A 15,000-nucleotide genomic window follows, 5' to 3' on the forward strand; every position below is an offset into this window, starting at 1 on the left:
CCTGAGGGGTTTGAAAAAAAAAACTCTCTCTGCTTTTCTGGATGATGCCGAGCATGATGAGCTGTGATTGCTCCCCGCAGAGAGCGCAATCAGGCGGACGGGATCACAACACGTCTATTGTAACGTTTGGGCTTATTACATGAGAGAGGGCAGGGGGAGGCAAGAACGAGGAGGAAGAGGAGGTGAAAGGAGAGGGAGTTTTGTCACTTCAGCCTGACGAAGAGTTGCATTTTTAATCTCTGTGTTCAGTTTGTAAAATGTTTCGATCAGAGGCTCAAACATGTTGTTTTGGAGTGAACCCCTCCCCGTCCAAACTGTTAGCCCTGCCAAGTGGGGGAAGAGAGACGGCCCCGCCCACTCAGGGAAGCTGTGGCACAATGACCAGAGTGTCGTTGTGAGAGTCCATCTGAAGGAGAACCAACAGATGAGAGACTTCATATGGCCAGAAAAGTCTCTTAAAGTTGATTCAGTTGGGATGTTTATCATTTCTTTAAATTGAACGCAGAGTCTTGATTTCATTTGTATGTTGGCGCTCGTCGGCTGCTGTCTATGGGGAGCTCGGAAGAGAGAATTTGTTTGGATCTGGAAATCTGCTCAGAAAGTCGCAGAGTAAGTCTTTAAGATGGCATGAAATTCAGACCTTTTCCTTTCTAAGCTGAGTTAATCACTCTTCTTTGCATATTGCAAATTGTTCAGTTCTTCCAAAGTACGTTCTTATGAATGAAAGGTTTACTTGCACTGTTGTTAATTTACTGCTCTATGTGCCTTTGAATTGCCCCCCGGGGACAAATAAAGTTTTTTGAATTGAATTGAATTGAAGGTTGATTTTTTTATTGTGTTAAAGGTCACATATGATGTAAAACAAACTGTAACACTAACATGTGTCTCTAGTCTGTCTACAAAACCTCAAAAAATGAGAAAAGTCCATCCTCTCCATCTTCTGCCTGCTCCACTTTTCAGAAAATGTGTGCTCAAACAGGCCGTTTAGAGATTTTCCCTTCATGACATCACAAAGTGCAGTAGCCCCTCCTCCAGGTGGGTGACACTCCCACAGCTAGGTGTTTGTTCTGCCCTCTGAGTCTGCCTTCTCACCGTAAACAATAGGACATGGAGCGAGAAAGCACAGAGTACACCCAAGCCCTTCCAGAGAGGGGGCGTGGTCAGACACAGCTCATTTACATATTTAAAGGTACAGACACAGAAACAGCCTGTTCTGAGCAGGGCTGAAATAGAGGGGCTTATAGAAATGATCAAATACAGGATCAGAGTGGATTTAGAACAAGAAACTTCACACACATGTTTTGGGGAGATCTGAGAATTATTTAAACTTCTTAAAAAGGAGGAGAATATGTGACCTTTAAGTGTTTTCAAAGCCAAATCTTGATTTGCTCTCACCTCAGATACACATATGCACAAATTCAAAAGCTCCAGATAAACACCCACACTTCCCACATTGGATATCTTGCATGAGACGGTTGGGTCTTCTCCAGAGAGTGCCGTCTCTTTGTCTGTCTTAATGCACTGTAGCGTGTAAAGTGCGTCAAAGACCCATTTGAAATAACTCTCTCATAAAGAGAAAGAAGAAGGAGGGGAGGAGGGAAAAAACAACACTTGGCTAACGCCTCAGAAAGCGATTACTCTGCTGTGTTAGGTTTTTTTTTATTTTAGCACAATATGGAGAGATTAAAGCAAACACAGACGGACGTTTACTTTGGAGCGATCTTTGGGTACTTCTCTGCCTCCAGAACAAAGCAGGGAAGGAAATCGTGCAAAGCTCAGCGAAGCAAAGAGAGTCCAATTAAATCCTCCTTGTAAAAAAAAAAAAAAAAAAAGACTCCACCACATTGGAATAAACAATAAATGTTCTCTTTGAAAGGCGCCTGTTTGAAGTGATGAACACACAGAAAAACTGAATGTGCTTCTAAGCAGACGCCGAGTTAGCGTGGGGACATGAAACGAGGGGACAATTGAGGAGAAGAAGCGGATGTGTAAGAGCGGCTTCTTTCTTGTATTTGGACGCGAATCCTTTCAGATTTATGTTCTCTGAATGAGTCAAACGTCAACGTCAGGAGAAGTCTTTCCTATGTTTTCACTTTGAGACAAGTTTTGCTCCAGGTTTTAAATTCTCACCACAGAACTTTAAAACGACTTCATTTCTCAATTCACTGAAACATAATGAAGAGAAAAGCTGCAAATCCTTCCATTCTGATCGCTGGAACGAGTCAATATTTGACATTTTGTGATGGATAAATGTCAAATACTCGATTAATCAAACGAGGATTTGATTGCTTCTGACAACCGATAGAATATCTGCTCAATAGGAAGTTAGTCACATGGCTTCTTGTGTTTCATTCTTATGGATTTGGAGGAGAAATGTATTAAAGCATCCATGAAACCTGAATGTGACCTGTCCAGATTGTGTCAAAGAAAATTAGCCTCAAGCTAATTCTGGTAAATACAAAAACAGTCCCAATACAAACAAAATAACTCAGCTTTGATGATTCTGAAAAGGTGTAAAACTAAGAATGTCTTCAGCCCAAAGTCGATGATCCTGAAGTAAAACCTTGATTGTATTTGAGTGATCTGAGTCCTGAAAAATCATCAAATCCCCTCAAAATGTTGCAAGACTTGACAGGAGATATTCCTGGATCTTATTGGACAATATCCAGAGTTTTGTTTCAGCAGTGTAGAAAAAAAGGGGTTCGGTATCGTTTCCTACCTGTGGGCTGAGCGGTGGGCAGCCGCGCCGGAGCGACGCAGAGCGGCAGGAGGAAGGAGAGCCAGAGCGAGCACCAACACAGAGCCGTCATTCCTCTGGACGACGAGGTGAGACGTGGAGCAGCGAGGCCCGACGGGGACTCAGACGACATCCTCCGTTTGCATGCTTTGTCCGGCAGAACGGCGGCCTCCGACGGCGCGAGAAAACTGTCCGACCACTCCCCGACGCTAACCTGGAAAACAAAGAAAGAAGTCAGCATGTTGGGATTCCATTTAGGCCGATGCAATCAAAGCAAAAAAAAAAAGGGATCCACAAACTTTTTGAAATATGAAAAGGTTAGCCTGCAAGTTGAACGCAGCACAAAGCAGCGCCCTGGGGTCTGCACACATGCTACCATATTTTTGACCTGACATTCCACACAGATTTCAAGGATTAGGGTGGAAATCCCTCTTCGCAGATTTTTCTCAGAAACTTTCTCGGAGCACCTGATCGTTAAGATGGATGGATGAGGATACTAAAAACAACTTGAGAAACCCCCAGCAAGCTTTGTAAAAAGTTAATCAACCTGTCAATTAACATTCCTGGTACTGGATTAATTCAGGAGGAGGGGGGGAGGGAGGGGAAATCACTTTATTTAAAAAAACAAAGCAGGTCATTCCTCCCACAGGACTCTTTTTTTCTGCTTGAGAAAACTCGTCTGCATGGTTTAGCACCCGACTGACAGAGATTCTCTGATCCTCCTGCACCGATGAGGAATGCTGAAGTCTACAGTATCAGTTGCCCAACGTGCCCGCCGGCTCGTCAGGAGGAGGCGGAGGAGGCGGAGGAGGCGTGACGGCTGTACGGCGAGCGGCGGCAGGAGAGCTCTGCCTTCTGTTTGCTTAAGCAGGGAGAAGCTGGAATGCAAGCGAGGTGCTCGGGGAGAAAGCTGCGAGCGAGGTTGCCCAGAAAAGCAAAAAAAAGAAGCACAAACCTCTCTTACACACACAGACACACACACAGACACACACACACACACACGCACAGACAGACACACACACACACGCACAGACAGACAACTGTTAAAACTTAAACTTTAGCAGCTCTGTCCAGCTTCAGAATAGCCTTGGCGGTGAGACGTCCACCAACAACAAAACACATGCAAACACCTCTGACTGGGCTTCCCCTGCACACACACACACACACACACACACACACACACACACACACACACACACACACACACACACACACACAGAGGTGTATTGTAAACACACTCACACACTCACACACACACACTCACACTCACACACTCACACACACTCACACACACACACTCACACACACACACTCACACACACACACTCACACACTCACACACACACACACACACACTCACACACTCACACACTCACACACACACTCACACACTCACACACACACACACACACACACACACACACACACACACACACACACACACACACACACAGTCCAGAGAAAGGTTGTGTTGTCTTAAGTCTTAACCGAGCTGTTTTTCTTTCTCTCTCAGGACCTGTAACCGACTCCTTGCTCAGCACAAACTGAAGCGCGCTCTCTGTTTGCACATTATCGCTCCTTAACACACAAAACAACACACTCTGCAGACACACACACACACGGGGAGAGAGAGCAGCAAAAACACACACACACACATTCAATCCTTATCTAAACACTGCTCCTTTCACGCTTCAATATAACGCAGCCTTTTATGTTCCCTCTGTACTCTTCTTCTTCTTCTTCTTCTTCTTCTCCTCTCTCAGCCCATCCTCACCGTCTCACAACACAAGACGCCCTCCACGCCGCTTGCGGTTTGTTTACAGAGCTCGATAAGGCCCTCCGCTCTTGCAGACGCGGGGGGGGGGGAGCTGATTGCAGGCCTTTTGCCGGTTAGAAACTTTTTTTTTGTTTTCTCTGGCAAGGCACAAGAAAAAAAATCTCAGCTCTTTTTCTTCTTTACGGGGCATTACTACTACTTCAAGAGCTGACAAAAGTTGGAGAATCAGTTAAATGTCAACGTGCAGATGATGTGTTCAGACACGTAGCGTTTAAAGAGTGCCATGTAAAGGAGAAAGTGGCAAACAGGCTCTCAGATGGACTCCTCGTGGTGACAGGCGAGAGATAGCCGGGAGCACAAAGTGAGTGCTTCAGGTTGAAGAGGCGGCCAAGTGGTGCCAGTGTGATTGACAGAACAAAACAAAGGAAATCCTGTGGAAATCTGTGGAAAAAGTAGAGAAATCTATTCCCTGTTATTTGGATTTTTACACAGAGGACGACACCCAGAACATCATAGGTGGGGTGGGGGGGGAACTTTCTTACTGAATCTAAATTGAGTTTTTAGGAACTTTCCTTAAGTTTACATTTTACTGTTACCCTGAAATCTTAACGCCTAAATCTGGATTTTCTACTCCAAACATTTTCCAAACTGGCTCCTTTCTCCAGCTCAAACACATTTAAGATGATTTTTTAATTGTTTTTATTCTGCAACCGTCTTCTTCCTAAACATCAGCACAGGTATCAACCTCGATACCCTGGATCCTTTTAACCTGTTGACTAGTGAGGTGTTCTCAGGGAGCGAGTCGCTTTCAGTCGTTTATGTGAACAATCACAGTTTGTTCCCTTTTCCCTCCAATTTGTTTTTCTGTTATTTATTACAAAAGAGTAAAGGCATGATCTTTTGTCCACACCATGCCCTGACTGAGTGGAGCACAGTGTGTGAAAAGCAGGTGAGGGTAACAAACAAGTTAAATAGTGTTAATACAATACATGCACTCATAGGTCCCAGCATTGCCACATTTGGCCGATTTAAAAAACGCCAACATAGTACCAAATAAAGTTTGAGCTCTCTTGTTGCTGAGCTGAGCCGCATGATCCATCAAGACAAGGACGAGCAGATTTAAAGACAGCATCTATATGCTCTGATCCTCCTGCAGAATTGTCACATTCCTACTTGTGTGAAATATGTTTCTGGTTCCATTTGCATGTTTCTTCCTGTGCAGTACGTTGTGTTCCACCGTGCAGTGTACATTATTTCTTAAAAGCAGTTTTTTATGATGTTACTGTGACGACTGAATGTTGTGCACTTCAAGGTGAAGCATTAAAGGATTTCACAGTACGGTGCATCATTCAATACCACCGGTTTAAAACGATGTAACAATTAAAAAAAAACATTTTAAGGGTTTTTGCTTTCATTGATAGGACAGTGGATGGAGCGGGAAAGTTGGAGAGAGAGAGAGAGAGAGAGAGAGAGAGAGAGAGAGAGAGAATGACATGCAGGGAAGGAGCCACAGGTCGGATTTGAACTCGGGATGTCCGCTTGGAGGACTAACCTCCTTACATGGATCATGACCTCACAGCTACTAAATCTGCAAACTTAATCTGAACTATTTTAACGATCTTAAAGTACCAAACATTAAATAAACTACAGATCTTCAGTCATATTTTTACCTAAAATCTGCCACAAGCAAAAGAGAGCACTGTCTTATTTACACACAGTAACAAAGACATGTCTCAATATTCACTCACATGGGACTTGTAGTTTTTGGTGCCATGGTATCCAAACTGGAGTTAAAAAATCAGCCCTCGTATGATGACAATAAAGACTTTCTTTTCAATAACACACAGAAAAGATGGATCTTCTGGGTATCTATCAGACATATCAAACTTTACAGACGTGACATGACGCGACACAGACACACGAGTCAAACCGTTGAAAGCAGCGTTTGTAACTGAGGAATTTAAGTGGAATGGATTTAGGTGAAGAAACCATTACCGAGCATTACAGAGCACTTTCAGAAGTTAATGCTCATTACTTTCAGTATTTTGTTCTTTTCTGCTACTTAAAGTTGGAATGACTCAAGTTGGATAATCTCCTAAATGTGACGTCAGGATTAGAGAGCCTTTCACACAAACATCTGATTTAGAGTCCTTCAGCGTGACACTTTTTTTATTCTATTTCAGAGACGTCGACTCAGCCCCCCTTTTTTTTTTTCTTTTAATCAGACTCTCCTCTTCTGTATCTGTATTTCTACTTAAGCAAAGACTGTGTGTGAATGTGCAACCTCTGCAAGTAGCAAACCCTAAATGTTCTATTTCTGGAATATTTAGTGATGAAACTCATGAGAAGAACTTTTCGCAGCAGCGTGGACATGCTGAGCGTTGCACATAAACTCTCCACAGTTCACTAACATCACTCTGGTTTCACTCCAGAAGAAGAAGAAGGAGGATCCCAAAACCCAGCGAGGAGTTCAAAGCCTCCAAAAATGTCCTCATGCTAATATTTTCTTAAAGCATGAAAGGGAAACACAACCGCTGCCGTGAATAATAGATGATCATTAATCATGCACAACCATCTTCTTGTGGTAGTAGCTCGGGGGCAGAAAAAACTGTTTTAACCGGGGTTCAACTCGCTGTCATCTCTCCGAGGATCAATGCGAGGCAGTCACATGCTAGTCACACCTCTGTGGAGCGTCAGTAATCTTTAATAATAGAGCCGGGGGAATCATCAGCCTGAGCTGGATTGACTTTGTCTTTTTTTTTGGGGTGGAAAGGAGGATTAGGGGTTGTTTTTTTTTTGGAGAGCAAACGGAGAGAAAAGACACTCGAGAGGATAATCTTCCAAATCAGTGCTTCTTTCTTCTTCTCTCATTTATTCCCTGTCTCTCTTCTCTTGTCCCCTCGTGTGCTCCCTCCCTGCTTTCATCACACCGACGCCCCTCTGTTCAAAGCAAACGCACCCTCAGGTGAGAGGAGATATTGATCAGCTGAGAGGCAAAGAGAGAGAGAGAGGGAGAGAGAGAGAGGGATCTGCCTTTAAAGCTGTCAGAGGTGCTGTGTGCCTTCAGGTGTAAAGAGCTGCAGGATGTGGACCGCATGGCCTCCTCTCAGGCTCAAACTAAAACGTCTTGAAGTCTTTTTACTCGTGCAATGTCAGACACACGACCATATCTGTCCAAGTGTTTGTCTCGGAGGATGCAGAAACACAAATGAGTCCCTCTTAGAATCTGATAAAAACTAGACAAACCCACAGCAAACTGCATAAAAGTAAAATAAGACATAAATAACTCTCTTTTAGATTATTTTAAGAACTTTGTAGAAGTTTAAATAGGAATCTAAAATGGTACAAGCTTGAAAAGGTTGTTTTAATAGCCTCAGACACATTATGAAAGGATATTTTGGTTAGGGTTAAGTGAGTGAACAACTTGTTAAAATCTCTGCTGTTCAAAAATCATACATTTGGTTCTCCTCTTTGCAGTCTCACCTAGACACACAGAGGGATGTGTTTTGTGTTTCTACAGAATATTACTGTTTAAGTATTCAATATGTAAAATCAAGCCCAGTAAAGTTTAGAATCAGGTCTCAGAGTTTATCCTCAAAGATGGAAACTATTTGCATATCTGTAGAACAGCCCTGATTGGCTCTCTGCTGCAACACACAAAGTTTGTATTATTTGAACATGACTGTGAATAGTGTTTGTGCAGACAACGATCCGCCTTTTCTTGTTAAATTAGACAAGTTTGAGGCAATTAATGCACTATTTACTTATTTATAAAAGGAGAAGAAGAAGAAAAGGCAGCCTGAGCTGAGCGCACTGGGGAATGGTCTCAGGCCAATTTCTGTAATGAAAAGAAGCAATCAGAGACTCATTTGGAGCTGAAATGTGTCTGAGGCTCGCCTCTGATTGGAAAACGCTGCAAACAGAGGTGCGTCATTTCTCGGGTCAATAGATGCAATTAATTTGCAGCATTTACACAGCTATTATCACACGCATTGCTTGTTTTTCACGGCTCCGGAATTTAATTGGCTGACGCATTAGAAGACCCCCCCCCCCCCAAAAAAAAAAAAATCTCATTCCAAGGCCCCTCACATGCTCTCTTTGAGGATGCAATAATCCGCTAATTTTCTCCGGTGATGATTTGACGTGGTGGGGAGTCAAAGCCTGAGCTGAGTGGCCCTAAATCACCATCTGAATCCCATTGAGGCGCGTGTGTTTGAAGAGAGGGGGATGAGTGATCTGCTGCTGAGGGAGAAGAACCGCACAGCTCGTTCATTCAAAAAGGGAGGAGAGAGAGAGAGAGAGAGAGAGAGAGAGAGAGAGAGGGGAATAATGCTGCTTTCTGGAGAAACTTCAGAGATGATCAGAGGCATTAGGGTGTGCGGCTGTGTGAAGCTGATGTGTAATTCATAATTCTGCTCCGAAGCAGAGAGAGAAGACGTCACTGTTACAGCGAGGAGAAAAGGCGTGAACGACCTCACCAGCAATAAATGTCGATACGAGTCGATATTTCACATTCTGACAGAGAAATAATAAATGGAAACGTTTGATTTATAATTTAAAGAAACCAAACTCAGATCACGTGCATCATATTAACATCTAAAACTAATCCTACAGGATAGATTGGCGTGCGCAATTCCCTAATTTATCTACTTTGTCTCAAAAGTCTGCCACTTGATTTAACATATTTTCCTTATTTCGACTATTTTGAGGAAACCAAAAAGTCATCATTTCAACTCTAAGACACGAGCCACTGCCTTGTGAGTTAACGCCATCAGGACAAATATTTTAAAGCAAGTTGATTTCCATTCAAAACTGCGGAAAATGCTTACCAAGTTGGCAATCTATAGGGGTTTATTTTAGGAACAAGGCGTGCGTAATTTCACCAAGTTGTCTCAAACACATTGTAGAGAAACCTGTGCTCACTTTCTCCGACCTAACGTGATATAATGCACCCAGAAAAGCGTCCTTCCTTCCTCCGCGTACAGCAGCCAAAAACGCGCCGATTACGCACGGACCGAGGCGCAGCGGCACCTGTGCTGTGTGCACGGCCGTGGGGGCTGGTTCCTGCTGCTCCACGCTTCACACACAGTGTACACACACTGAGTAGTTCAACACGGCTACTCAACGCTCCCCGAGAGCTCAACCTGTCCGACCCGCATCTACAAGGAAGTGGAGCTAATTTCTGATGAGTATTCATGAATAATAAAAAAAAAAGTTACAACAGCATCAATTCATTTAAAAAAAAAAAAGGTTATTTACCCAAAGTATCCCGTCCTGACAGCAAATCCCTGTCTTTCAGATGTCACCAAGCATTCAGAAAAAGAAAAACAGGCGATATTCTCCTGAGAACTTCACAAAAAAACCCAGAAAACTTCTTTAAAATCCGTAAGTCCTCGCGCTTTTTGGCGACAGTGAACAAAAAAAAAAAGAATAAGTCAGAAATCCTCCCCAAAGACTTGACAGCGAGAGTCCTCGGCTCGGGCACACAGAGACAACTTCTCCACTAAATCCCGTGTTCCAATGCGCGCTGCTGTCCAGAGTGTCCAAACCAACCAGAGAGCGGTTATCCTGTGAGGCGGTGCACCGGGCAGTGTGTGTGTGGCGCGGCCGGACTGGACTGCAGTGATCCCGGGTACCAGTCGGTGTGTTACGTCGCCGCGGATCAACCAACTCGGACTGGTGACTGAGCTCCGCTGGCTGCCTGTGAAGTACAGGGGCTGCACGGGTTGCCGCTGTCAATACACACCAACTGGTAGGCTGGGGAAGTTTCCGGCTTACACCTCCAAAATAAGATTGTTCGGCTCCGAGCCAGTGACGCAATGCTTTACTGAAGTGCCTTATACTGTGTGTTACATTCACACACAGAAAACAAAATGAATGTACCCTCATTATTAATTCTTAAGATGACTTTAATGAATACCAAATGACACAGCTGGATTGAAATCATAAAACTTTGCAACAGATCTTCATTCACAGATCTGTAAAGCTGCTGCGAGTGAAAGACATAAAGCAAATGTTGCCAACACATTTGTGCAATTTAGAGAGTGTGCAGGAGTTTGTCTGCTATATGATGTAATTAAAAATAAGAAATCATAATTTTTAGACTTTTAGACTTTTTTTGTTGCCATGGTGACAAAAAAGGTATCAATATAAATTGAGTTTTACTAGCATCGTTTCAAAGTGTAAAATGATTCTTATCATGACAACCTAAATAAAAATAATAGCAAATTTAGAGCAGATTTTGTTTGTTATAACTGAAACCAAACGTCGTCCTGCACTTTTATACACAACTGTAAAGTGTTTCCACGACTCATAATGCTCATATCTGTATTGTATTGATGACATTGGTGTAATTATACATTGTAATTATATTTTACATTTATTTTTTACTGTTTGATGTATGTAACTTGTGTCCCCCGACAGAAGGAGTCATGCTGTTCACTATCTGTCTGATTTTTATTCTTTTTTTTAAAGCAACCAAATCACACTTCAAAAATCCTTACATGTGCAATAAAACTGAATTTAATTTATTTCTCTGCTTTGTTTCATTTGCTGCCTCTACTTATGTTTTAGGACATTCAAGAAAACTTCATGAAGCAGTTATTTGTCATGTTATTGCGTCAGGATGTGTCTTAAATAACAGTAACACAATAATCCTGATTTAAAAAAAACAAAAAACCTGAAAACAATTGTGTGAGCATAAAAAAAAAGTCCCACTTCGGTTTGATGTTAATTGAGCCATCAAGTGAATCACAATCTGCCACGCACTGACACAAAACGAGCTTTTATTTTGAAGGCTTCCCATGTGCTGCACTGTGTGGGTGTGTGAGTGAGTGTGTGTGTGTGTGTGTGTGTGTGTGTGTGTGTGTGTGTGTGTGTGTGTGTGTGTGTGTGCGTGGGTGTGTGTTTGCTCTGCTCTCCTCCTCGGTCCCTCCGCGGTCCGGGATGCCTCCTGGCTGCCTCTGCCGGGCTGCGCGCCGCCGCCGCCGGGACAAACAGCAGCAGCAGCAGCAGCATCATCGGGGGGCGGAGGGGGGGAATCACATTTCGGCGCGCCGCCCCTCCGGGACCGCTGGAGGCAGCAAGTGACGAGAGACCCAAGCGCCTCCCAACTTTGCTTAAAATTCGTTCAGGAAAAAAAAAAAAAAGAAATGAAAAGAGGCTTACTGCGGAATCCAGAGCTGCTGTGTGAGCCTTAAATATGATTTCTTTTTATTTAACAGTCAATGGTGGCCAGTGTGAGGTTCAGGGAAACACCTGAAGGGAATCTTTGAGAAATCTATGTTCCATTATATATTTGTGGACTTTATAGTGTTGGGACATAATGTCTACTGTGACATGTCTCTTTGGTAATCTTCAGGGGCGCCAAATGATGATAAAGCCCTGAAAGAATCAGGGGGCCCCCGAGCTGCTCGAGGGCCCTGCAACATGTCAAGGATTACAGCTTGATGGTGCGTCAGAGCTGGTAGCCTCCAGGTTATCTCGCCACATTCCTTTCAAAGAATTAGAAAAGAGTGACAGACGCTTCCAGAACGACTTTTTTTGCAGCACAGTGCTGCAGCTCTGTTGGACAGGAGAGGGTTCTCGATCATTTTAGCTCGGTAACTTGTATCATGAAACTGTTTTCACAAAAAGCTCTCCTGACAAATCTCAAGTACATTTTTAGAGCCACACTCTGACATCTCTCCACTAGTGCATGTCCACAGGTTCTGTTTGTGCATGTGTGTGTGATTTGGGCCTTTATGTCTCTCAATAACAGAATGTGAAACCAGAATTTCACTCAGGGATTAATAAAGTAAATAAAACATTTTTTTGTAAAGGACCAGAGACGATGTAATTTCTAACATTAACATAATGCAAATATTTCAGGCTTGTTATTTTATTTTTATGTTTTTTTGTCTAATCATCTGAGAGGATTATATTGTGGGGGCGGGATGGGGAGCTTTGGGGGGGCCGGATGTAGGACAGAAGAGGAAAATATCTCCTGAAGTGGGGCTGACCAATCATGGGTCAGAGAGAAGACTGAATGGAAGAACATTGGCTCGATTAGATAGGATGTGTTATTGAGTAAAAAATAATAAATACATTATATTTTTGTCTGTTTTCATTTTAAGCCACTCTAGAGGTACGCTGATCCCTCTTGGGTTATGGTGTGTGTGTGTGTGTGTGTGTGTGTGTGTGTGTGTGTGTGTGTGTGTGTGTGTGTGTGAGGTGGGGGGAGGGGGTTGGTTGTTGTAACAGATAATTGCGTTATGTATACCAGGTGATATGACTGATTTGTTTATTACTAAATTTAAAAAAATGGAAGTCATAAAAACCCCATCAAGTGTCTACACTCCTGCACTTTAACATTTATATCTTTGATTGCACAGCTCTGGAGAACCCTCTATATTGTTATTGCACATTTACCACTGTCATCACTGTTTTTGCAAACTCACATCTCTCACCTCCAGCAAGTATTTTTACATTCAGTTGACAAGCCTGAATAAATGTTGTATTTCATTTTTCATAAACCAGTAGGAATGTTAAGTTAAATCTTTGATGTATAAATCTCTTCCTATTCTTATTTTTTATATTCTAAGTGCTTATTTAAGTATCTATTCTTATATTGTTTTATTTGCTTTTATAACCTGCTGCTGTAACACCACAATTTCCCAGTTTGGGATCAATAAAGTCATTCTATTCTATTCTATTCTATTCTATGCTATTCTAAAGTATCCAACCTCAGATTCATAATAACTTTGGTGTAATCCTGTCTTATTTTTAAATATTGTGTCATCCATTCACTTCTCCTCCTTCATGCACATTAAATTCAGTAAAAGTTGAAGTTATCTTGTTTTCTTTCGGGTGTATTTACCTTTCAGGCATGAGGAGATGGCAGCCAGTGTTTGACCAGCAGCCCTGAAGTGTGCTGAGCCAACAGTAAAATGACCATTAAAGCACCGTTTAATGTGCCATATACAGCAGCCTCCAGCTAATCACCGCCGTCAGGACAGAGGTGATAGCACTCTTTAAAACAACACAACATTTTACTGTCATCTCCTAAACGCTGTTTTCAGAAGGCCACTTTATGACGCCATAAAGCGCAGCGGCTGTGAGGAGTGTGCCGCTGTCGTCGGGCTGTTTGTCCAGCGGAGGCGGGGCTCGTCTCGGTGATTTGTGACGTCGACGCGTCATAAACAGCAGAACAGGAGGAAGATCAGACACATTTATACTTTAATTTGTTTATTTGTGTCAGCATCAGTCGGATATCTTTAGGATTAGGATGATTGATCAGACAAAACAAATGTGACTTCAGCATGTAGTGGATTATTTTTCTTGACCTTTTTTATAGACTGAATCATGACTTCAGGCTGTGTTTGTTTATGAGCCGTCAACATGACGCCTCGTCTGTTTAAAGCCACCTCGTAAATGAGGAGCAAGACGCTCAGGAAAGCGTCGTTTTCTCTTCTCAAACTCTCCCCGACCGCTTCAGGCTTTTAAAGGGAACTCCACATATCGAGACACGTTGACCTTATTGGATTAACGCTGATATCTTTATATGTTTGTAGTCCAAAAAAAACCCCATTTGATTTCTACATTTTGGAACAATTAAAAAAATATATATTCCCACATGGTGTGTTGTAAACACTGCAATGCACTCTGGGTAGTGATATCGACATGGTGGAATCGTTCTTCTTCCCGTACTCTTTCCTAACGTGATGTTACGCTTTTTCAAAATGAACCTGATCACAGAGTTAGTGAAGAACAGTGTTTCTCAAATGGGGGTGTTTTACCCCTAGGGGTACGTGGGAGTACTGCACGGGGTACATGACAAATGTTGTTTAACACCACAACAAACCAATATAATGATTTCTAGAAAAATCCATCCATACACTGATTAAAGACAAATGAATTAACAACACATGTTCTCTTTGCAACATCAAACAGGGCACTACTTCCAACTTGAGGGTATTCATTTATAATATACTGTAGCTTTCATTATGTATGAATGTATGAAGACCACAAAAACATCGATTTATTCATGTTCTTTTCCTAAATTATTTCCTGAAAAATTGTCTTTGCCGGACAAGGGGGCTCTTGGCTGAAAGAAATTCTGAAAGGGGGTACACAAGCCAAAACTGTTTGAGAACCCTTGGTGTAGAAGACAATAATGAAGAAGTTACTCTCAGTGGATCAAAGTGAATCCAATCAGAGAGGAGAGGAGGGGAGAGCGGTGTTAAAGCGATGGCGTCTGTACCACAATAGTTCCATTTTGAGTTTGATAATGTTTTATATTCTCTTTGGAAACACGAAGGACCAAACAGCTAATCCGATCCCAGCAGTGACTACGAGTAGAAGGTTGACCTTTCTTGACTCCGTGTTAAATCATATTAAATATGGTTACCATGCTTCCGGAGCTCAGCATGTGACTGCCACATATTCACTTCTGATTTCAGTTAATACCATCCTGATGTTGTATTTTCACCCACGCCACATATTTTCT

The 15,000-nt window shown here is 42.6% G+C and overlaps 1 protein-coding gene across 7 annotated transcripts in view; it reads right to left on the reverse strand.

The window, feature by feature from the left end:
* The window catches only part of fgfr3 (fibroblast growth factor receptor 3), an 81,080-nt gene extending 70,841 nt beyond the window's left edge, over positions 1-10,239 (reverse strand). For 3 of the 7 annotated variants that reach the window (XM_065947771.1, XM_065947769.1, XM_065947767.1), the window contains exon 1: positions 2,720-9,729. In XM_065947771.1, the coding sequence (XP_065803843.1) occupies positions 2,720-2,978 (259 nt within the window). In that variant the 5' untranslated portion in view covers positions 2,979-9,729. Of the gene's footprint in view, positions 1-2,719; positions 9,730-9,773 lie in introns of those variants that run through there. The other 4 variants (XM_065947770.1, XM_065947768.1, XM_065947766.1 and 1 more) reach the window with 2 other exon arrangements.
* Between the last annotated feature and the right edge of the window lie 4,761 nt (positions 10,240-15,000).

Source organism: Labrus bergylta, chromosome 18 (genome assembly GCF_963930695.1).
Source record: "Labrus bergylta chromosome 18, fLabBer1.1, whole genome shotgun sequence".
NCBI classification, from domain to species: Eukaryota; Metazoa; Chordata; class Actinopteri; order Labriformes; family Labridae; genus Labrus; species Labrus bergylta.